At 48.1% G+C, this 24,654-nt stretch overlaps 1 protein-coding gene across 5 annotated transcripts; it reads right to left on the reverse strand.

Annotated features, from left to right (window-relative positions):
* Window positions 1-880: 880 nt before the first annotated feature.
* Window positions 881-23,420, reverse strand: ELK4 (ETS transcription factor ELK4). 5 transcript variants are annotated; one of them, XR_010467578.1, is made up of 5 exons: window positions 14,058-14,273; window positions 12,108-13,025; window positions 10,889-11,005; window positions 3,039-9,591; window positions 881-2,906 (listed from the first exon to the last, which is right to left on the reverse strand). XR_010467578.1 is itself a non-coding variant. In XM_065038629.1 (5 exons), exons 2-5 carry the CDS (start codon window positions 14,262-14,264, stop codon window positions 9,493-9,495), a joined length of 1,341 nt encoding a protein of 446 aa, XP_064894701.1. In that variant the 5' UTR covers window positions 14,265-14,273; window positions 23,158-23,420; the 3' UTR covers window positions 881-9,492. The 5 variants fall into 5 exon arrangements, 2 of the variants coding, with proteins under 2 accessions (XP_064894701.1, XP_064894702.1); XR_010467577.1 differs by having other exon boundaries at window positions 881-2,928; XR_010467576.1 differs by having other exon boundaries at window positions 881-2,928; window positions 3,017-9,591.
* Between the last annotated feature and the right edge of the window lie 1,234 nt (window positions 23,421-24,654).

Below are 24,654 nucleotides of genomic sequence, written 5' to 3' on the forward strand. Positions count from 1 at the left end.
TGGAGCCAGGCTCTTCTCGGTGACAACCAGTGACAGGACAAGGGGCAATGGGTGCAAACTGGAACACAGGAGGTTCCACTTAAATCTGAGAAGAAACTTGTTCCTGGTGAGGGTGGCAGAGCCTGGCCCAGGCTGCCCAGGGGGTTGTGGAGTCTCCTTCTCTGCAGACATTCCAACCCGCCTGGACACCTTCCTGTGTAACCTCATCTGGGTGTTCCTGCTCCATGGGGGGATTGCACTGGATGAGCTTTCCAGGGCCCTTCCAACCCCTGACATTCTGGGATTCTATGAAACTCAAGACTTGTTGAAGTCACTTTGTGTCCCTAAACCCAAGTCCAATGCAGGAAGGAGGGAAATGCAGCTGAATACTGGTCTTCCCCACAGTGATTTTTGTGCTGTAATTCTCCTCCAGCACCACAGGATGCCACTGTTTCCTTATACACCCAGAGTGAAAAAGTGTGTTCTGCAAAAGCCATTTGCAGCAAAAAACACCCCAATTAAGTCATTAATAGAGTCACGACAGCATTCCCTCCATCCCTGCAGAGGAAACAGCACCAAGCAATACACGGAGGGAGGTTATTTGGGAACAAGTGTACTCAGATTACAGACATATCCCACCAGGGACTGTCAGCTATTTAAAACAGCCGCTCGTATCCTTGCAGATGATACGTAGCTCAAGCTATTGCTAGAATAGCGTTTCTTTTGTTAGACAATTCAAACCTCTGTATCTGGTGGCACCAGATAGAGAGGAAATAAATACCTGATTTGGCAAAAGACATAACGAGGGTGCAGCGCTACAAAGGTGGAATAACAACCGCATCTGCTGGGACTTTGCGTTTCCTCTACTGGAGAAACAAAGAACAGTCAAAAGATGAGAAACTTTGTTAAAAATATTTATTTAAAAAAATACAATTGTTTTGCATGTCTGGTTGCACATAACTATTAACATATGATTGACTTGAATAATCTGCTACAATGCTTTTTTGTTTTAAAGCCAGCTTGCATTATACAAAGCAAATCCCTCTGTCAGTTCTTACATAAAATAGTTTTCTTTAACTATTCCCACCCTATTTTTAAAAAAGATTGCAATACATTGATTGGGTTTTTTTGCACAAAAATCGAAGCCATAGAAAAGTCACCTGATTTCTCAGGAAAGACCTTCGTGATGTTGGAATAACAACCGCAAAACGCGGCCATCGCTCCTTTGAAGTGTCTTTAAGTGCGATTCCTCCAAAGGAAGTTTTGCATCTCCCAACTTTGCCTCCCAATTGCATTCAAACCTGAAATATCTTCCAATAACCGCATATATCCACTATAAATTGATCAGATTGATATCTTTTTCTCAACACATCAACACGCTGAAGGTCTTCCTCATATGGTATCTTGGAAGGTAAAATAAAAGCAAATTTAGTAACACTGAACAATTACTGAAAACTTTGGCTATTTATGTACTTGCATTACATACCAGCATTTTGCTTTTAGAACACAATGGCATTAAGATAGTCTTATTATAAGGTATTATTTTCAATCAAAAGTTAAACTGAGAAGTTATTCCCTCCCAGGCAAGTTTCCCCAACTGCACCGAGAGCACCAAAGGGGCTGAGGTTACAGCTGGTTCTAAAACACCGTGTCTGGAAAAAGGCTCCAGTGTAGGAAGTTAAGACACTCACTACAACATTGTTTTGTCTCTTGACTTGGTATTATATTTGTAGATATATATATATATATATTTATTTTAAATGCAATTCTGTTCTGGAAAGACTAACTGAAAATGTTCTCTCTGCTGCTTTCAATGTAATTTTTACCATGGATGGTTGTACTAAAATTCCAGGGAAGTCCAATGGAATCCATTCCCGAGTTAAAGGGTGAGTTCAAGACAACGTCTGCTCCAAGCAGAGACGGCAGAGCTGCCGGAACGCTAAAAATCCACATTGCGGAGGCGTCTTCCCAGTTCGCAAAGAACCCAGGGGAGGCGAAAAATCCAGCTGAGGAGCGAAACACTAAAGGCATCAGAAAGTCGCTTTCCAAGAGACACGCACCTTGGAAATGAACCCAACAGGCGCCACGCGTCCCCGCAGCCTCAGCTCGCTAAAGATCCGCTCTGATGTACAAACGGATCTGTTCTGATTAACAAGTGGATCTGTTCTGATTAACAAATGGATCCTCTCTGATGTACAAATGGATCTGTTCTGATTATCAAATGGATCCTCTCTGATGTACAAATGGATCTGTTCTGATTAACAAGTGGACCCGCTCTGATGTAGAAACGGATCTGTTCTGATTATCAAGTGGATCCGCTCTGATGTACAAATGGATCTGTTCTGATTAACAAGTGGATCTGCTCTGATGTACAAATGGATCTGTTCTGATTAACAAGTGGATCCGCTCTGATTATCAAATGGATCTGTTCTGATTATCAAGTGAATCTGCTCTGATGTACAAATGGATCTGTTCTGATTAACAAATTGATCCGCTCTGATGTACAAATGGATCTGTTCTGATTAACAAGTGGATCCGCTCTGATGTACAAATGGATCTGTTCTGATTATCAAATGGATCCGCTCTGATGTACAAATGGATCTGTTCTGATTAACAAATGGATCCGCTCTGATGTACAAATGGATCTGTTCTGATTAACAAGTGGATATGCTCTAATGTACAAACGGATCCACTCTGATTTACAAAGGGATCTGCTCTGATTTGCAAACGGACCCGTTCTGATTGACAAGCAGAGCTACTCTGATTTACAAACAGATCAGCTCCGATTTACAAACGGGTCAATTCTGATCTACAAGCAGATCTATTCTGATTCACAGACCTATCCTGATCCACAAGCGGATCTATTCTGATCCACAAGTGGATCTATCCTGATCCACAAGCAGGTCTATCCTGATCCACAAGCAGGTCTATCCTGATCCACACGCAGACCTATCGTGATCCACACGCAGACCTATCGTGATCCACACGCAGACCTATTCTGATCCACACGCAGACCTATTCTGATCCACACGCAGACCTATTCTGATCCACACGCAGACCTATTCTGATCCACAAGCATCTGCCAGCAGCTCCCAGATTCCCCGAATTCCCTGCTCACTGGTAACCGATCCCTCTTCAGAGCCATTTCAGCCCCAGTTTCACTCCAGCCGTCCCAATCTACATCAGAGACAACCACCATCCCCACCACACACGTTGCTAAAACTGCCCCGTTTATTCATCTCTATTATTAAGAATACACTTCTCAGCTATAAAAACAGAAGGAGGGGGGGAGATAAGCATTAAATGTGCTACTGTACTTATCACAAACCACTGTGACGTACATAAGGCCATCTGGTAACACTGCAACAGAATACAAACAAGATTTTTAAAAGGGAGTTTAAAATACAACCTTTTTTTTTTTCCTTTTTCTTTTTTTTTTTTTTCCAAACTACAATGAATAATCTCAACCCTGTTCACAGAGAATTAACGTTAAAACTAGTACATCATATATAGAAAACTCGGTGCAACTGAACAACAGCAGAACAAAAAGTCAACACAATCCTATGAAGCGGTTTCAAAGCCTGAAGATTTAAGACATGCTAGCAAAAAATAAAATGAAATAAAAACTAAAACCCACAACACGTCAAGGAGCCCAGAGCAAACGCAGGTATTGTGAGCACCCCCGGCACACAGCGGGACCATCAGAGCCGTCCTCAAAGCCTTCCTGTGTGTACTATCGGCAAGTTTGCTGGTGACACCAAGCTGGGAGGAATGGGTGATACTGGAGGATGTGCTGCCATCAGAGACCTGGACAGGCTGGAGAGTTGGGCAGGAAAAATGTAATGAAATAGAACAAGGGCAAGTGTAGAGTCTTGTATCTGGGCAGGAACAACCCCAGGTTCCAGTGTAGGTTGGGGAATGACCTATTAGAGGGCAGTGTAGGCGAAAGGGACCTGGGGGTCCTGGGGACAGCAGGGTGACCATGAGCCAGCACTGGGCCCTTGTGGCCAGGAAGCCAATGGGACCTGGGGTGGGTTAGAAGGGGGTGGTCAGTAGGTCAGAGAGGTTCTCCTGCCCCTCTGCTCTGCCCTGGGGAGACCACACCTGGAATATTGTGTCCAGCTGTGGCCCCTCAGTTCCAGCAGGACAGGGAACTGCTGGAGAGAGTCCAGCGCAGCCACCAAGATGCTGAAGGGAGTGGAGCATCTCCCGTGTGAGGAAAGGCTGAGGGAGCTGGGGCTCTGGAGCTGGACAAGAGGACACTGAGGGGGGGACTCATTCATGTTTACAGATATCTAAAGGGGGAGTGTCAGGAGGATGGAGCCAGGCTCTTCTGGGTGACAACCAGTGATAGGACAAGGGGTAATGGGTTCAAACTGGAACACAGGAGGTTCCGCTTAAATCCGAGAAGAAACTTGTTCCTGGTGAGGGTGGCAGAGCCTGGCCCAGGCTGCCCAGGGGGTTGTGGAGTCTCCTTCTCTGCAGACATTCCAACCCGCCTGGACACCTTCCTGTGTAACCTCATCTGGGTGTTCCTGCTCCATGGGGGGATTGCACTGGATGAGCTTTCCAGGGCCCTTCCGACCCCTAACACTCTGGGATTCTGTGCTCCAAAAACAATTAAAAATGAAAATAATTGATCAAAAATAGCTTCCAGTTCTGGGTACAGCGCTGCCTCTCCATTAACACACCCCTGATCACCAAAGGCTCCAAATTCCCCTTTACACCCCCCCGCCAAAACCCCAACTTTGAGATGAAAACTTTCTGCACCATCTCAACAGAGAAGCAAGCATTTCAAGTTCAAAAGAAGCCCAAACCTTTGTTCCGTTAACATAAAACTATTCAAAGACCCGGTTAAGACACCTTTTTTTCAGCAGATGCGGCTGCCAACTACGTCAAAGGCGCGCTAAGAATTAACCTTTGGCAACTAGTCCACACTGCTGGATTATCTGAGTACTGAAATAAACCAACGAAGCCCCCAAAACATTGTGCAAAACACTGAAAAGCGGCGACTGCATAGCACATATTCTCCCGTATCCAGATGTTCATTTAAGACAGGGCCCTTAGCACCCACAGCCCCGTAAAACAACTGTCGCTGCGGTTTATCTTTTAATCTCCATCCAACAGGCTCTGATTTCAGCACATCAGCTCTAGCACGTCACGTATTCACCACGACAGCCAAACGCTTCCACGTTACGCAGATTTGCTAATGCTGTTCAGCAGCCAATTGCTGTTTAATTAAATTCCAATCAAACCGTAAACACCCGTGTTTCGGTGAGACAGCATTAAAACATCTTGATTAGATTCTAAGCAACGCAATTGCAATTCTAATGGATATTCAGCTGATCCGCTGGGTGTGAGATGCTGTGGGGCTCGGGCTATTTGTCGCAATAATTTTGCGATGATTAAGACAAAATTAACCGTCCATATCCACGACCTCAGAAGCCAGAAGGTTTCTTACTAAGGAACGAAACAGAACAAAATGGTTATGGACACCCAAAACTCAAACATCGAGTTTTAAAAATACCTGTCGACTTTGACAATGTCCCTTAACTACGGATGTAGTTTAATTTTTCATAGCTGACAATACCAAGATAGCCTCTTGATACAACACTGAGATGCGTCTTGTAAACAAATATGCATTAAAAATGGAAGAGGTTACACGAGTACATACGAAAATGCTATAGAATGGTAGAAAAAAGGTAAAGGAAAGAAATAAATGAATAAACCACGGGGAGCCAACGCTGTCGGAACTGTAGGTTCTGATCTCAGCGCTGGAAAAAATGCTACAAAAATGGATGGGAACTCTGTGCTCACCTGAGAAACAGCATCTATGCGCTCGGCTCTTCCCGTCCCAACCTGCAGAAGTTGATGCGTGAAAGCCAAAGTCATGAGGGAGTCTGATACTAATGCGTTTTGAATGCGTCGAGGAAGATCCGCACAGAAACGGCCTTCGCTGCGCTTATAACGGACGCTCCGGAAAATCAAACACCGAGGAGGATCTGTTTGCTAGAGAGCTGAGCTTTGAGAACATCTCAGAGGGAGGAATTACTCCAAATGAGCCACCGAACAGCCAAAGCCTTTCAAATCTGTTATACCAAAGATGCCGTGGACACTGAAGCCCTAAGGATGCTCTAAGTTAAAACAATGGGTTCTTAAATTCAAGGAATTTTATCGTTTCCTGACCTATTGCAAAACGCAACTCGTGCCAAAGGCAGTGCATAGGAATTACATTCAACCGACTTCAAAAACACGCATCTAGACTTGAGTTCTTAAGGAAAAAAACAACAAAAACCAACCCAAACTTCCCTCTATCACCCTCTCCACCAGGATCCCATTCTCTGGAAATAGGTACGAGTCCGGTTCTCCAGCCGGAGGGTTTTATTAACACGTTCTGCTTTGCATGGCTCCAGCGCCATCCCCACAGTTCGGGATCTCACGAACCCAGACGCAGCACACGCAGCGAGAGCTTTTCGGCTGACACGACTATTGTACAACAGCGGGGACGGTAAAAGGCATTTCCAGAAGCAAGACAGATGTTCGGCTTCCGTGCTCATCCAGTCTAATTTACCACCATCTACGAACGAACCGATGCAAATATTATCAAGCATTCAGCGATACCACGGCTACTTCGGCAACGGGAATTGTATTAAAATGTTTCCGTAATGCTGCGCTATTTTTTTTAACCAACACAGCGCTATCACCGTTATCACTAACACGATAATTAAAAGAGAGCCTTTTAAACCCCCACCTTCCCTACGCTAAATTAAAACCAAGGAGCTGCAAACTGCTCCCGGAAAGGTCCCGACGGCTCCGAGAAGTCGCAGTCTGGGCTCTGTCCGGAATGTGATGCACAAACGCTGGCAGCTCCATACCTGGCAGGAAACGCACGCTTAACAAGGCAGGATATATACAAGATAATATTACCTTAAGTGACCTGAAAGCCGTAATGGAGAAAAGGGGAGCGAGCGCCTCCTGTCCCGCCTCCCCTCCCAACTTGTTGTCCCAATCGCCTCCTGAGATTCCCAACCATCTTCGCAGTGCTGAGAGGCAGCTGGGTGTTACCACACTGAAACCAACACGCGCAGGCGGCGTTTCCGTATCAATTTTCCCTGCGGAAGGTATTCCCGAAGGTGAACGCGGATCCCATCCAGCAGCTCTGGCAGTGCAATGTGATGAAGCTGCTTGGAGAAGAGCACGAAACTCCGCCAAGTACAACCGACAAGTCACGGCAGCGCTTGGTTCTCTTGCATACCTATGCTGAAAGTGATAGAGTTCACAAAAAATCAAGTGCATGTGTGCACATACACAACTTTTTCAACAAAGAAACTTGGCTTTTTTTCCATAGGGGACAAGGGAAGGGAAGCAATTAAATTGCAAGTCTTTAGTGCTCATTAATTATTTTTAAATCCTAATCCTAGGCTGCAACGTTGCCCTCAAGTCCACACACTCGGTGGGCATAAAATTGGCCAAGCTAAAACCACCATTAAAAGTGCTGCTATTTATATATAGCTATATATATTTCCTAGAGCAGACTCCTAGGTCATCATGCAAACCAGAAAATTCCAGGTGCCTGCTCTTCATTACGACCTGCAGCTTGCTTTCTGCATTTAAAAAATAAAATAAAAATAAAAGTCAATATTGCACATTGTCATTTTAAGAGCCACTGGCACAGGAACTGGATCCCGCATCTGCTGATGTCTAAAAAGCGAAGCAGGATGATGCCTCTGACCTAATAAAACAGTTCCCCACAGGAGCTCACTCCCTGCTATATCCACCAAATAAAGGCAAATCCTTTTCTCCCGCTGGGTAGGGGACTTTCTGGATGAATAACGCTCAAAGAGCAGCTCCAGCGCACCCCCCCGCCCAGGGCGTCACGTCGGGAACACACCGAGTGGTTTACGCGTTTCAATGCTAGAATACAGAAAGACAACGTCGCTACGGTAAGTTAAGCCTCGGGTATTGTCGTAACGCTTTAAAGTGAATTCAGAGTCTGCAAAAGTGGCAAAAGGAAAACTCTGGAAAGCTCGAGTTCCCCAGTTATCCGTTAGACAGGTGCAATATATACAGCGGACACCGCCAGCTCCTCTTGCTGTAAATCAACCATCTTCCTCTGCTCCTGAAAGCTTTGAAGCCAGGCAGTGAGGATGCAAAAAGAGATGGTCTCCATCTGTTTTCTAGTGGGGATTTGATGAAGATTATCTTACACAGTAGCAATCAGAAGTTGCTGCCTGCCATCGGATGCCCAAAGCAGAAGGAACAGCCCCCAGTGCCAGCGGACCACGATGTCCCGTCTCCGAGGAGAGACTCTTCTTGCCGTCCTCGGTTCTCTTAAAAGGCCTCCTGAGGTTTAAAAACCCGACAGCACAGATTTCATTTCATCAGCGTTTCAAATGGCTCTGGAAACTAACCTTGTATTAATCCACACGCACACACACGGCCACCGAGGAAAGCAAAGCAAACGCAAATTTACAGCAAGGCTGATACACCACGGTACCTCTCAGCTTAGCTGTATACACCGAGCCTAACTTATCTTGGATCTAAGTGCTTCATCAAATGAAAAAAAGAAAGCAATAGATCTAAAGCAAAACTTGAGATAAGTGCTGGTAGAAAAGGAGCTTCTCCACTTCACCGGTGGGGAAAGAGCAGTAATGTTAAAGTGTTCTCACCCACGGTTTGGGGCTGAAACTCCAGCATCAGGCAGCAACCTCACCAAAGAAACACACCCGCAAAAAACCCTCGTGGAAAATCCACCACCCCGCTCATCTAGCAGCGAGACGACAGGCTTTGCCACAGGTCTCTGCCACAAGAAATGTTTGGACTTCAGCATTCAAACTGAGAACTCAAAGGAACTGAGCCCACCGTTGGGTCGTCTCACGTCGCACCCGCGGGAGGGCAGAGAGCAGCCAACGCTGGCCAGGCCGCTCCTCCGATACAACGCCATGCAAAAATTGGCCGTATCTCTGGAACACAACCGGGAAAATTCCTCCCTGCAAAAAGGCGTTTTTACAGCAGAAAAAGACGCGGGCTGTTTTGTCGCTGCGGAAGTTTCCAAGCCGATGTGCACATCCCTTTTCCCAAGCATCTCCTGGAACGTCGGCTTTGGTCGGGATTAGATTTCTTCTCGCCAAGCAGAAGAACAGAGGGTTTTTTTTTCCAAGAGTCACAGAGAAAAGACTTCTCTGACACCATTCGCTTCAATCAGTGCAGACTCAGTTACTGCAACACCAGCTGAAACTCCCTTTTGAACCATAGCGAAGTTCTTCCAAACCGAGGAGGGAAGAGAAGAGACTGGAGCTCCGGCTCCTATTAAGGCGTTTGCATATACATTCCCAACCTGGCTCTTCAAAAAAGGGGATTTTGCAAAAAAAGGCATTTGATTTGGGAATGGCAAAAACTATGATTGTTGATAATCTCTGTGGAATTATAAATTGCTCATTAAAAAACACGGTTAAATACAAGTGTCCTGTCTTTCCCTTGCTTGCCAGTATGCCCTGTCCATGAGTTCGTGTGCTATGTCTTCTGTAGATCAGGGGAAAACGGGCCAGGGGTGGAGGGTCCATCCAGTCCAGACAGAGTAAACGGGCCATGACTGTTCAGCACTGACGGAAACTAAAAGACAAAACACAAATTATTAGGGAAGATGCCATTTTAATTTATTGTTCCTCTCATACCTCAGTGGCACCACCTATGTCCTGAACTAATAAATGACTTGAACGCCGGCTGTGGGGAAACCATGGTCTAAATCGTTCTGCAGTTAATTATCAGCTATTTATAGAGAAAAATGTCCAGTGCATTTTCAGACCTCCTTGTTTATTCCCTGTCCTCCTGGTACATCTAAGCTACTTCCTTCATCTCCATGGGGATGACAGATACAAACCCAGAAGACAACTAGTTAAATTTTACCCTTAGCCTAAGCAGACTCGGACAAGAGATGTGCTTATTCCAGTTCCTAAGCGGATGGTGAAGGAAGAGCATAAGCAATCATAACTGAAGGATTATTTTTAAATACAGGGGACTTTTTACCTTCTATATTAGATAAATAAAAATATTTATTAAAAAACAGCAAAGCTGAGAATTTCCAAACAATGGAAGGCAGCAGAACACAGAGATCATAAATAACTGTGCTATGTATTGCCACAGAGATCATACAGTCTTCTTTCTTACCAGTGCTGAGATTTAATTAATGACTTTGAACAGAAGAGACTATTAACAGGTGATTAAAACTACCAACAGAGCCACAAAACTCAAGTTTCCATGAAAATCTCAACCAGTAAAATGAACTGCAGAATCCCCGAATGTCAGGGGTTGGAAGGGACCTGGAAAGCTCACCCAGTGCAATTCCCCCATGGAGCAGGAACACCCAGATGAGGTTACACAGGAAGGTGTCCAGGCGGGTTGGAATGTCTGCACAGAAGGAGACTCCACAACCCCCCTGGGCAGCCTGGGCCAGGCTCTGCCACCCTCACCAGGAACAAGTTTCTTCTCATATTTAAGTGGAACCTCCTGCGTTCCAGTTTGTACCCATTGCCCCTTGTCCTGTCACTGGTTGTCACCAGAAGAGCCTGGCTCCATCCTCCTGACACTCCCCCTTTCCATATTGATCCCCAGGAATGAGTCCCCCCTCAGTCTCCTCTTGTCCAGCTCCAGAGCCCCAGCTCCCTCAGCCTTTCCTCACACGGGAGATGCTCCACTCCCTTCAGCATCTTGGTGGCTGCGCTGGACTCTCTCCAGCAGTTCCCTGTCCTGCTGGAACTGAGGGGCCACAACTGGACACAATATTCCAGGTGTGGTCTCCCCAGGGCAGAGCAGAGGGGCAGGAGAACCTCTCTGACCTACTGACCACCCCCTTCTAACCCACCCCAGGTACCATTGGCATTAAATAAATTAAAGTGTCGCTGGAACTTACCTGAAAGAGCGTATTAGCACCTTGCAACCTTGCAGGACTGAGCGGAGCGACCGGGCTGAGCGTGCTCCAGAAGTGGATACTGGAGAGCAGGGGGCTGGGGGTCAGCAGGATGGGGGTCTGCAAAATACAGCGAGACACGTCAGCCGATGAACCCGCCACGAGGAACACAGACCATGTGCATATATCCAGCCAAACAACCTCAACTCCTGCAGCGGGGTCTGAATCTCAGAACTCCCATCCTCTCTTTCCACCTCCTCTCAGATTCCAAACCCCCCCCAGCCGCCATCCGGCTTCTCCTGCTGAGGAATTGGCCCTTTTTTCCCCCCACAGCTGCCAAATCCCGCTGGGACCTCCGGCACGTCGGCTCCTCCCGCGATGAATGCAGCGTACAGCACCTGCGAGCGGCTTCGGAAACGCCGTCCGTGAACTTACAGAGAGCAGACGAACGGTCCGGGCGACACCGACCATTCAAACCACAACAAAAGACATTTATATCCAGTTTCTAAATATCCTGAACGTTCCAGGTTCACCGGCCCAACACTTTGAATGGTGCCAAAAGAGCAACTGCACTTGATTATTTTTCCTGTCTTCAGCCATTTCAGTTTTCAATTAGTACTTTTCCTACAGTTTCATGCTAATTCCAATTTATTACAGGAAAGAGATTAAATATACACAGAACAATTTAAGAGCCTAGTTGGATTCAGTTCTCTTCCAAATTTTCCATGAGGTGTCAAAGCTTTCCTTTCCCACACAAAGATAACAACCAAATTAAGCAGCTGTTCTTAGTGCTTTTAAATCACAATACTCTGCTCTTAACTAAACGGCTACTGAATCAAATAAAAGCAAACTGCTGAAAAGACACCCCCGCTGCTCTCTATTTTTAAAGCCTGAAGGATAAGGGCAGGGTCCAGGGGTTTTGAAATAATTCAATATCACCCTGGCAAGATTTTACAAAGGATCCTGTGGGCGCTGGTTTGGGTTTTGCCTCCACACGCTCGTGCTGCACCGACGCGGAGCCCTGACGTACCACCCGGGCACATTAATACCCATTGCGAACAGTTTCTGTTTTATAAGTAAAATGGGAGCGACATCCTGAGTTTCAGGACTGCAAAGACAATCTACTGAGTGTTCACTTTCCTCTCGCCTTCCAGTTTTAAAATATAATATAAGCGCTATCGTTGCTAAAAAAACCATAAACACAGGAAGGGAGTTAGGTTACCTGAGAGAAAAGTGCTGGAGTAAGAGAAGCGGTTGGGAGAGACGGGCTGAGGATCCCCAGCGGACTTGGATCGCTGCCCGTGATGACAAGAGTCGGAGCCAACTCCAGCCCTTTGGGTTTTTTAGATCTGGAGAGATGATTGGCAAATTCCTTCTCCAGCGCCGAGGAATCCTGCTCTTTGGGCTCCGGGGATTGAGGGTAGAGGCTCTGAACCTGCTCCAGCTGCTGAGACGCCACCGACTCGATGTCCGTGTCGATGTCCAGGTCGGGGTTGGAGCTCAGGGGCGGCGACGGGGGCGTGGAGGGAACTTGCAGAGTGGGAGAAACGGAGGATACGGGGGGCGTCGGGGTGAAGCTGGTGGTTAAGTTTGGCAAAGGAGCTTCAGGGACAGTTAACTTGGGTAGAACGAGCGTCTCCAAAGTCTGGAGAGTCTCTTCCGACCCCAGCGGGAGCGAGGACGTGGTGGAAGCGGCCGAAGCCGTGGAGGCGGCAGAAACCGCCGCCGTGGTAGAGACCAGGGGGACAGAGGACGGTTTTTTGGAGGGCATGGTGACAAACTTGATGACGGAGGGCATTGGGTCCTGAGCGGGTTTCTTCTCGGTCATTTTCTCGGCTGGATTCTCGATCTTGATGGACCTGAAGAGTTTGACGCTGGAAGAGTTGAGGGAGTTGAGGGTAAAAGAGGAGTACAGGCCTGAGTGGATGTAGTCGTTGCGGCTGGAGGATTTAGCACACGACTGCGACTTCTCCTTCCCGTAGTTCTCCACGTCCTTCGCAGCGCTGCTAACCTCTGCAAAACCAGCCATTTCGGGGTCTCCTTCTATACGGCCCACGACAAGCGGATCCATATTTAAAATCTCCGGGTAAGAAACAAACTTGTAGACAAACTTCTTACCGTTCACTTTTTTAATGATATTCTGTGGGTAAGAAGAAATATATATATATATTTAGACCTTCTTCAGATTAATTTTCTTAACAGATTTTAAAAGAAGAAGAAATTAAAAATACCCATTATCGCCACCAAAGGTCACTGACCTGGTACAGTAAATGCAGCCAAACAGGAGATCCCGCAAAATTAAACCTTATGGGTTTGCAGAACCGAGACCTGACGCTTCAAATCAAACCACCTTTACTCTTAATAAGATGATAATAAAATTAGCAGCTGAACCAGTCAGCAGAACGTAGGGTAATCAGCTATTTCAATACCACAAAACAGCATCTGCCAAACTTGTTTTGCTCCTCGGTGAAATGCCACACACAATGTGGACCCAGGAAGATTCTTATTTGTCATACAATTATTCTTACTGAGATCTCCCAGTGCAAAATCAGATTTGTGCTGCCCAGTAATAAACCCCAAGCAACAAGACACCTGCTACAAACTGGCAGGTTCCTCAGAAACAGGGTTTTATTTCTTTATCTCGTACAAGCCCACAATAACGGTTGTGGGATAAATGGTTTATTGAAAGGAAGGTGCGACTCCCACACTCCAGTTCTACTTTACTGCTGCTTTACTGAAATATCCTTATTTTGACAGCCCCTTTGTAGGGACAATCGCAGAAAAGATCTCAAGGTGGTGCAATATTCACCATCTCAATCATCGTAATCATTCTGTTGCTTAAACCAGAGGATTTTAACCCTTGCGAGGGCACCTATTTTTGGAGAAGGGATTAGTACTGAAAGGCAGATTTGTATCAACAAAACATAAAGCAAAGGAGATAATGTTTTGCACAAAGCTATCTCATAAAATAACCAGTGGGAAGAAACACAGCACAATGATAAATGAATAGCAAAAAACCAACCTATAAACATGAACTAGCACACCTTACTTAAGTCTGCGACGCAGAATTGACACCTATCCCCTTGAAGAGAATGAAAAAGGAAACAAAGCTCATTAGGCAGAAGCTGGTAAGATGGCTCGGGCTTCGAGGTGGATTTACGGACTTTGTTACCTTCACGTAATAGTAGCGGAGAGCACGGCTGAGTTTATCATAGTTCATACTGGGCTTGTTCTTGCGGATTCCCCACAGTCTGGCCACCTCCTCTGCCTGCAGCAGCTTGAACTCCCCGTCGTTGGAGGTCCAGCAGATGATGTTCTTGTTCTGAGGCTCTTGGAGGAGCTGGAGGAGGAACTGCCACAGGGTGATAGCACTGTCCATAGCAGTGAGCTGAAATGCAGAAAGGTGAGAGGCACCAGATTAGCAACAGCGCATTTTCTTTGCCTCCCTCCAAGGGGGTAACGCAGCAGAGATGTTCTTTCCAACGCCAGCGAGAGTAAAAATTATTAGTCACCAGTCGTGAAAGATGTTCCCTGCAGAACGGAGGGGCTGAGAGCCAAGCGCTGGCGTCTCCTCCCACATGTCAGTACTTTTCACATGGGTTAAATTTAGCCTCATTTAACTAAATCAGGTCACTTTGGGTAAGTTGCAATGAGTCACTGTCCAAAAAAGATGTTTCTAAGTTGTTCCACGTTCACCCACTTGTGCTGCTTTGTGCGCGACAGCTCAGGTGCACCCAGGTAAAAATCCAACCGCCCCTCGCCGCGTCTCCTCACCTGCACCCACCTGCAGCCTCGGGACCGTGAAGAACACGGAGCCCATCAAGGAACCGCTGACGCGACGTGAAGGTGCCAGCCCTCTCCATTTCCCATTTCCAGCCCTCTCTGTGCGCAGTCCCCTCAGCCAACCCCGTCCCCTCCCTCTCCAATCTCTTTTCCGCCCCCATCTCTCCACCTTCCCATCCCCGTCTCCCCCAAGAGAACAAACAGGAAAGTAAATACAACAATTTCAGACGCTGCTTTTACTTTTTCTATTGATTCCCACCTTGTCTTACCTACATCAGTCATTTAGGCTGAGACTTTCTAGGACTAGTATCTAGCAGCACTTCCAGGGTGGTTTTCTTGCACTGACGCTATCAATATACACATTCAGCAAGGACAGACAAGGCGGCAGAGATGACGTTGTTCCTTGACCATATCTGACTACGCAAAACAATACTGCCAGATATTGCTAAGCCGGACACTAATAATCCCATCTGCACAAAAGAAGTATAAGATACACTGTGAATTAAACCAGATTAAACTATACCAATTCAGTATCTCATATGGATTCTCTTATTCCAGAACAGAACGGCTTCTATTAACGCAGCTAAAACTTCTTCCAATGAAATAAAACCAAACCCAGCCGCTCTGAAATAAGAACCATCACAATGAATTACAGTAAAAATGGTTTGGTTTGTGTAACTGCTCGGTATTTTTTAGCCCCCAGACAGTTAAACCACAATAAAGACAAACCTAAAAAGTACAGGGGTTTCCATCTGAGTGAATCCGACGCCCCAGCAACCAAATCAAATTTGCAAGCAGAAGCTCCAAAACAAAGGCATCAAGTCCAACTTGGGCGAGCAGAACACACACCCATGTTGTTTGAAGCCCACGTACGCACAGGGATAAGTTTAAGATTCAGCCGGGATTGCCAGTTCATCTTTGTTCCCAAAGCCTTTTATTCCAATCTCATTACTGCCCAGCGCTTATCCAGCCCTATATAAGGAAGAGAACGGTCTACATGTCAGAGCTTCAGAATTCACTCAGCCCTGTAAAAGAATCGCTGCTGACAGTTTACACAGGACTACGCATTCTTATTTAAATAAGGTGCCCTAGGGCAGGTACTTTTTTTGGGCAGAGCTCATTGCATTTAACCTATTTTTCAGAATCCCTGCCTAATGGCGCACTGACGCGACTGCACCGCGATGCTCCATTGATCAAGCCGGTTAAATTGCCGCAATTACAAGGAACAATCTCAAAATGAAGGACACCCACACGGCCTTGTTATGCTGGCCTAAGGTGCTTTCCTCGTTAATTACCGCGTGCACGCAACTCCATGCTTGCCCAAATTAATTGCTCGGCACTCTAAGAAAACACCGGCTGCGCTTGGAGACGCTCCCCACGCCGCGAACCGTACAGGACTCGGGGCCCAACAACCACCTTAAAACACTCCCAGACCTCCTCTGACTTTTATTTGCATTTTACCCACAGCATCTCCCATCTGAGGCATCGCAGAGCATCGTTATCCCATCACGATGATGCACGGGGCGCTGCGAGACAGGAGGACTCGATCCCACCCCGCTGCAGAGCTGTCAATACGTGTTAACGGGGAAAGAGCACGAAAATGAAGCCGAGCGATTATTCCCACGCTACATTTATCTCCGGCGCTTTCAAAACCCACAAGCAGCGCTGCACCAAGCAGCACCGCCTGATGCAACGGGAGGAATGGCGTAGAAACGCGCTTAGCAGCAGAACCTCAGAGCGGTACAGGCTATTTTTTCCCCTCCCCGTAACAATCCATGCAGATTTCATCCCTGAATTTAAATGCTGTTATTTCATTGGGCTGCTTCCCTTTAAGATGCACCTTGCTGTGATTCTCAAAGCTCACAAGTGCTATCAGCCAAGCGTTATCTCCAGGGTCAGGGCTGGTTTTGAATAGAGCCAGAGATGTATGACGCTGATGGATCAGCACAAAGTTTGGCAATATAGAGTGGCCAAATGATGGAGATACAATTTTGGTTTTCTTTTATATAAAAACCACCTTTTCCAGTGATGAGCTACATCGTTCTGAGGAGCATTGACCAAAAGAGAGTGCCCAAATATTGCAGCTTTCTGGCTGAACAGATCAAGCTGGAGCATCTGATTGATCAAGTTACTACTGATGGTTCTCGCATTTACAGGCTTGAGGGTTGTCATGATTCCATCGCGCATCTTCAGCGCCCTTCACTTTTAACAAGTCTTACGTTATACACTTTAGGAGTGTGCAGAGGTTTTATTTATTCCTTGGCTATCGCAGAACACCTTGGAATTGTTAATGGATAGATTATAGTGCATATGAGAGAATGAATGCCTCTCTTTAATATTTATTTCACACTATCTACAGGAAACAACGCAGAGATAGCTCAATGGAACTGGGAGCAGGGAGTTTTTCTGAAGGTTATAGACAAACAAAGCAAAGGCCAGAAAATAACCCTCAAACTGATCAAATCAATGAGATCACAGGTGGATCTTGGCCCTTCCACATCTAGAGGTAAGCTGGAACTGTGGAAGGATAATATGTGTACAGGACACAACGCTGTATTATGAATCAAAACATCTCATTTAACTTGTTTATTAAAGCTGCTTTGATACAGCGTAAGAACATCAAAGAACTGCTGCTTCTTCGGGAAAAAGCTGAAGAAAAGCATCACACAAGATGCAAAATTAAAACCAGTAGAGGTGAGATGAGTATTTCTCCTTAAGAACCAACTAAGATGTTAAAAAGGTTCTTCCTTCTGCAGCACCTGGGGCAGAAGGCGCCTGACGCCTTTCATGGGCCTTTCCAGCGGTTCAAGCTCTTTGTGCCATCTGCATTTCGCAGAACATCTTCCTTTTGTGCTTTTTATTCAGACACACCAAAGCCCACGCTCTCCAGAGACATTCCGGGCTCATTAGTTAAACTAAGGATCAGGATAAGCACAAGAACCCCCTGTCCCATTCTATGCTAAGAGCGGTGAGATGTTACTTCTCTTATGATTCATAAACAGCATTTCAACTTCTTTCCAAACTGCGTCTCATTTCATGAAAAGGCACCGATCTACCAGCATCAGCATAAAAAGCCCCACGGTTTGATTGCTTTTTCTTCCAGATGAATACACCGATAATCACAAGCACACCACTGCAAACCCTCTTTTTGCCAAAGGTTGTTTTCCTTCTACGAGTCCACGGAGATAGAAGGTCTGATTTGAAAAGACAACGAGGGAACGAGGCAGAGAAGCAACACTGCTGTTGGTGACGATGGCTTTCCCACTTCTGCACCATCTGAGCACGAGGCAAAAATAGTCGCTAGAGGCAGAGGGCAGTTATACTTTGTAATGAGTACGCTAAAATAGAGCACTATTATTGTCTTGAGATCTTCTCTGACGCCTACGGATGACCCTTGAAGTCGACTGAGGAGCTGACTGCATTTGGCTGCAGTTCTCTAAATACAAGCGCTGCAAAGTCGAGCTTTCTGCTTGTTTGAGGTTCTGGAGCTTCGTTTGAGGCCTTGACAAAGCCTCGAGTTTACAAAAAATAAAAAGCCAGGACGTGAGATATGCATCTCTTCCGGTGAGTTCTGCTTGCGCATCTGCACCCTGACGCGCTCCACGATCCATCTGATGGCAGAGCGCCGAGCTTTCACATCTCCCGCGATGCGGGTGCGCGGTGGCGGGTGGCACAGCAGGCGGAGGAACTGTTTGGGAAGTGGCACATGGAACCTCCCCTGTGGCCGAAACAACCTCAGGCGTTCGTCCCTTGGTGCTCAGAGGGCAGGGATACGTTGTGATGTTCCTAATCCCCGGTCTTCAAAGAGCCATAAAATCCTTTTGGTTGGAAGAGACCCTCAGGATCGAGTCCAACCATAACCCAACTCCATCACTAACCCATGTCCCTGAAAACCTCGTCTAAACGCCTTTTAAACCCCTCCAGGGCTGGTGACTCCAGCACTGCCCTGGGCAGCCTGTTCCAATGACCCACAGCCCTTTGGGGAAGAAATTGTTCCCCACATCCAACCTCAACCTCCCCTGGCGCAACTTGAGGCCGTTTCCTCTGCTCCTGGCGCTTGTTCCTGGGGAGCAGAGCCCGACCCCCCTGGCTCCAAGCTCCTTTCAGGCAGTTCAGAGATCAGAAGGTCTCCCCTCAGCTCCTGTTCTCCAGCTGAACCCCCCAGGTCCCTCAGCCGCTCCCATCACACTTGTGCTCCAGCCCCTCACCAGCTCCGTTCCCTTCTCTCAACTCGCTCCAGCACCTCAATGTCCTTCTTACAATGAGGGGCCCAAAACTGAACACAGGATTTGAGGTGCGGCCTCACCAGTGGCACAGTCACTTCTCTAGCCCTGCTGGCCACACTATTCCTGACACAAGCCAGGATGCTGGTGGCCTCTTTGGCCACCTGGGCACACTTCAAGCTCTTCCGGCAGATTTTCTGCGCTTGGAGTCGATGCCGAAAACAGCGCGAGTCATCTTTCGCCTGCATTTGTTCCAACAGCCTCTTAGAAGCATCTGCAGCCTGATGACTTCTCCAGATGGACCGAATAAAGCCGGCAGGTCTACAGAACCCACACAGGATGAGGCAGAGGAAAGGAAGGATGTCACACAGATGATACACAGCGAGGACAAAGTCACCGGCACCGTTACAGCTGTGCAGGTATTTACACAGAAGTAACACCTCAAAAGACGACTTCGGAAGCAGCACAGAAGGGAGGTGAACACACAGGGTGACACACAAACTGCTGCTCGTATCACAAACACTTCTGTTAAAAAGAGGAAAACAAAGAAACAAAAAAGGCAGCAACAATAACTTGGTGACTGTCTTGGGGATCTCACAGTCAATGGAGCAAGCCAGACATCCAGCAGGCGAGCACATCAAGTCTTTAACGAGGAAATTAAGTCTTTAAGAGTAAATGAAGGCTTTAGACAATCCCAGGAAAGCCGGACTCGCTGTGCACACGAGCTGAGCGGGGCTGTTCAGACCTGACTGTGCAAAACTATTGCCATGGTTTAGGATGGCCACGGTGTGTGAACAGCAGGAATTCGGAGACAATAACTCCGGCTACGTTGTGCAATATCCCTGCAGACACAAGGCCCCGACGGTCATTCCAGGAAAATAAACAACAGAATAACTTGGGTTGAAGGAGATTTTTGGAGGTCACGGGCCCAACTCCTCGTTCAAAACAGGGTTCACTTGCAAGTTAAATCAGGTTGTTCAGTGTCTTTGTTCAAATAAATAAATGGCTGCCTTATTCCTTTTATTTTAATAAAGAGATAGGAGCTTTAACACCACTAATTGAGCATCTAATTAAGTGGTTATCAACACACAACCAAGCAACAATTTCCTCAGCACAGCACTTCAAACACCCCACTACTAATAAACCGTTCATAACATATTTTCAAGCCCCTGGGACAATGATTCACCTGAACTGGTACTTTTAGGATTTTACCAATTTTGATGCATTTTAGAAAGAGCCAGACGCCCAACACATCCAAAAATCAAACAAAACCAGCCTCTTCAGGGTGTTAATATCCAAATATTGACACACTCGGATGTGGTGGGAAGAGTATAAGGGTATTTAGAGCATTGTAAAGTACTTTAGCTACTCCTGTCACTTGCTTTGTTCACTTACTTCCCAAAGACAGGTGAATTACCAGTTCAAAGCCTATTAGATTTATAAAGTTACTGTTTACAAGAAATTAAACTAGAGATGCAGACTTCCACATCCGCAATATTCCAAGTAGTAATCCACTTATACCTTCTCTAATAAATACTAAAATTGGGCAAGAATAAGGACAAATCACCCTAGACTCCAACAGCAACACGACTGGTGAAGGGACTTGAACACAAGCCCTATGGGGAGAGGCTGAGGGAGCTGGGCTTGTTTAGTCTGGAGAAGAGGAGGCTTAGAGCTGAGCTCAGCACTCTCTAGAACTACCTGAAGGGCAGTTCTAGCCAGGTGGGGATTGGTCTCTTCTCCCAGGCAGTCAGCAATAGGACAAGGGGGCATGGGCTTAAACTCTACCAGGGGAAATTTAGGCTGGATATTAGAAAGCAATTCTCTGCAGAGAGAGTGATCAGGCATTGGAATGGCTGCCCAGGGAGGTGCTGGACTCACCGGCCCTGGAGGTTTTTAAACTGAGATTGGACATGGCACTTAGTGCCATGATCTAGTAAACGGACTGGAGTTGGACCAAGGGTTGGACTGGATGATCTCTGAGGGCTTTTCCAACCCAGTCTATTCTGTGATTCTGTGATTCTGAGATTCTTCTCTTCCCCTTGGCTCCGACATTCCCTGCGCTGTTGTTCGCAAACCAGCCCGGAAAACGGGTTTGTTGTGAACGAGAAGCCGAGGTTCTCGGGGCAGGAAGCTCCTGGAAGGAAACACCGGCGGATGTCCTCACGATAAGAGCCGCTCCGGAGTTTTTGTTGCCTAATCCCACTCCAAGTTTGCTTTAATTAAATACCAACCGTCAAACGTTGCAATAAATGATGGGTTCCCGCCTCAAAACTTAAGATACTTCCCATGAAATCAAGGCGTTAGCAAATATTTGGGGGTTCAGGATGATTTGCTTCAGCTGCTTAACTCTGAGAAATGGGTATTTCCTTTTCTAAGTGTTTTCTAGTGTTCTCCACCTTTCAGATGCCCAAGAAAACCTTTCCACTAGCAAAGAGGCAACAGAAAACAAGTCACGAGGGAGAACAGCGGCATCAGGATTCCCATCGCACTTATGGCTGAAGACTCGAGTTGGCCAAAGCTGATAAGCTTTTTGTTTGGTTTAAATCTTGATATGGTGACAGCAGCGCCCGCTTCATTATCTAATATGGGTTTGACTAGCGACCCCAAGACTTAAAAATGTTTTAACTTGTTTGAACACTGCCAACAATGGCACTTGAAAGCACTGTCCGTGTTCTCCTCCAGCTCCTGTTATCACTCTGATCCTCCATCCCCGGCCAACGACAACCGACATCCCCGTTTTTGGGGCAGCAAACACCATTTCCCTGCTTTACCGCACTTGGATGAAGAGTCTCCCCTTTTCTACCTCTCCTTTCAGTAGGATAAGAGACCAAAAAAACACGGGAATGTTTAGGACAAACAGATAGAACGGTAAACTTTAAATATGAAATGCCTTCGATCAGTTCCTTGGTTGGTTTCTGGCACTGATGTGATTGTTTCCCAGTGAAAATACAGATTTCCATGGAAGCTCCTCTCTAAGTATATCACGCTTGCTTCCTCCCTATGTGCCACCACAATGGGTTGAGGGGAATGTTTACCGACAACAGACTAAATTAGCTCCAAAAGGCAAAATGCTGAAAGCAAAAGCATCCTTGTCCAAGAGCCAGGGGGCAGATCTCCGCACCGCGCTACGGCGTGAACCCCAATCAAGAGGTTAAACGTTTTACGTTGATCCTGACTTCGTTACGAAAAGGAAGTCTCATTTCGGATGGAAAAGGTTTCCTTTAATAATGTTTATAATACACTCAGCCTGGTTGCTATGACGATGGAACAACTATTCTCCACAAACAGGCGCTAAGACCCTAAAAATAAACAGGCCGACAAAATAACTCACGAACACGCAGCTTTGTCAGGCAGGCGGTGCCGGGTGCAGGGATAGGGTTTGTTCCCGATATGATGAAGATAAAGAAACGCTCGTGACTAAATCCCGCACCCGGCGAGCAGAGCGCTCGCCTACAAAGCGATTCCTCTGTTTCCCAGGAGCTGCCGCTTAAAACCAGCACCACCAAAGCCAGACTCCTAAGCCAGCAGCACAACGGGGATTATTAGAAGTTACTTTCTGTGAAATTAAGGTGTGTGGAAGCAGGAACACGTATATACGTGTGTGTGTGTGTATATATGCATGCAAAATAATAAAAGCGTAACAGCATGTATTTGCATACTTTCTCCATGGGCTCACTTATTGATGTGGGTAGGAATCCACCCATTTCACACAGAGTACACAAGGATTTAAAAAAAAAAAATAATTAAAAAATAGCAGTAGTCGGGAATTAAAATAAAAAAAAAGAGGAAAAAAGCAAAAAAAAACACTAAAAACAAACAAGCACTTGATCCCAGTCTCCGGCTCTAATCTCACAACAGCAGAGGGAGGAAAGTCAGCGGGGACGGAACGGGAACAGCGCGACGGAAACGGGTCCGGACACGGGCCGGGGGGTCCCGGGGCCGCTCCCTCCCCCGCCCCGGGACAAGCGGCTCCAGCGGGGGCAGCGGGACCCCCCAGACCCCCGTCCCGGCCGCGCTGCCGCCCTTCAGAACCGTCGCCTTCGTTTCCCGGCTCCTGCCACAGCGCACGGACCCACCGGTCCCCGCCGCCCCATCCCGGCCCCTCCGCCAAGCGCGGCCGCTTTCCGGAGATGCCCCCCGGCCGCGGCCCCGCCGACACCGGCTCCCCCGCCGCGGGCCTCCCAGCCCCCGCACGGGGCCGTCCGCTCCCACCCCCGCGCAGCAAGGAGCCCGTTCGCTCCCGGAGCCAACCCCCCCGCTCACCGAGGAGGAGCCCCGCCGGTCCCCAGGCGTCGCGGTCCCGTCGCGGCGGGCAGGTGCTGGGAGCGGCTCCCCCGCCGCCCTTCATGGCCGGGCGCCCCCCCGGCGGGCCGGGCGCCGGGCCCCCATCCCGGGCGGGAGGAGCCGGGCGAGCAGCGAAGGGCAGCGGCGCGGAGGCGGCGGCGGGCGGGGGGATGGGGAGCGCCAGCGCCTCCGCCGCGGAGCCTCCGCGGCCGCCGTACCCCACACTTCCGCCCACGGCCACGCAGGGGCGCGGGGCGCTCACGCACGGCGACGAATCCCCGCCCGGAGCGGGGGCGGCAGCGACCAATGGGAGGGCGCTGCCCGCCCACGGCTCGCAAAGCCCGCTGGGGAGTGTAGTCCGCGGGGCCCTAGCGCCCGCCCGCAGCCATGTGCCCGCGGCCCGGCCGGCAGCGGCACCGGAGCCGTTTGCGCGGCGCGTCACGAGTAACACGGGACTCCCCGGGGAAGGGGAGCGGGGGTTGCAGGGGTGTGTGCACGGCCCCCCCCCCCCCCCCGCCACCGCAGAGCACACCAGGGAGAGCTCACAGCTTTTTCCTATTCTGATAAACCTGCACATGAAAATGTCACTTGCCAGGAGAAAGACACGACGCTGCAATTGTGTTCTCCCCGGGGAACAGGGGGCACCAGCCCCACAAACCCCCCCAGCTGTGTTACCTGCAGCGGGCACATGGATGTGGTTGTTCTGGGCTCCTGGATCTTCCCTAGGGTTCACCCCATCCCTGCACACCGGTGACAACCAGTGACAGGACAAGGGGCAATGGGTGCAAACTGGAACACAGGAGGTTCCACTTAAATCTGAGAAGAAACTTGTTCCTGGTGAGGGTGTCAGAGCCTGGCCCAGGCTGCCCAGGGGGTTGTGGAGTCTCCTTCTGTGCAGACATTCCAACCCGCCTGGACACCTTGCTGTGTAACCTCATCTGGGTGTTCCTGCTCCATGGGGGGATTGCACTGGATGAGCTTTCCAGGGCCCTTCAACCCCTGATGTTCTGGGATTCTCTGAAAGGGGCAATGCCATCATGACCCCAAGTTCACTGCACACACAGCAGGAGCCCCAATCACCCTGAAGCTCCTTAAAGCTACACTTAAAACCCCAGCAAACTGCTCTTCTATGGCCAGAGACTTGTTATCCCCAAGGTGCACTGCCTTGGCCAACAGACAGGCACCCGCAGTCTGGAGGTATCTACTAAGAAAGGCACTTTCCACACCAGTTTGAGAGCAGTTGTTTTCCACAGGAGCAGAAGGTGAAGTGCTGAGAAGGCAGCGCTCTCCCCCATCCCTCCCATGAGCAAACCCCTCTGGCTGCCTCGCCGTCAGGCTCCCACCCATTGGCAGAAATAAACACTCAGCAGCACTTCAGCGCCCGACACCACACATGCCAAAACACGCAGCTTTCTGCCTCCCAGACACGCCGGGAAAAGGTTGGCGGCGTTAGAACGGAGTCTTCTGCACCCGTTC

Source organism: Columba livia, chromosome 22, assembly GCF_036013475.1.
Source record: "Columba livia isolate bColLiv1 breed racing homer chromosome 22, bColLiv1.pat.W.v2, whole genome shotgun sequence".
In the NCBI taxonomy this organism is placed as follows: Eukaryota; Metazoa; Chordata; class Aves; order Columbiformes; family Columbidae; genus Columba; species Columba livia.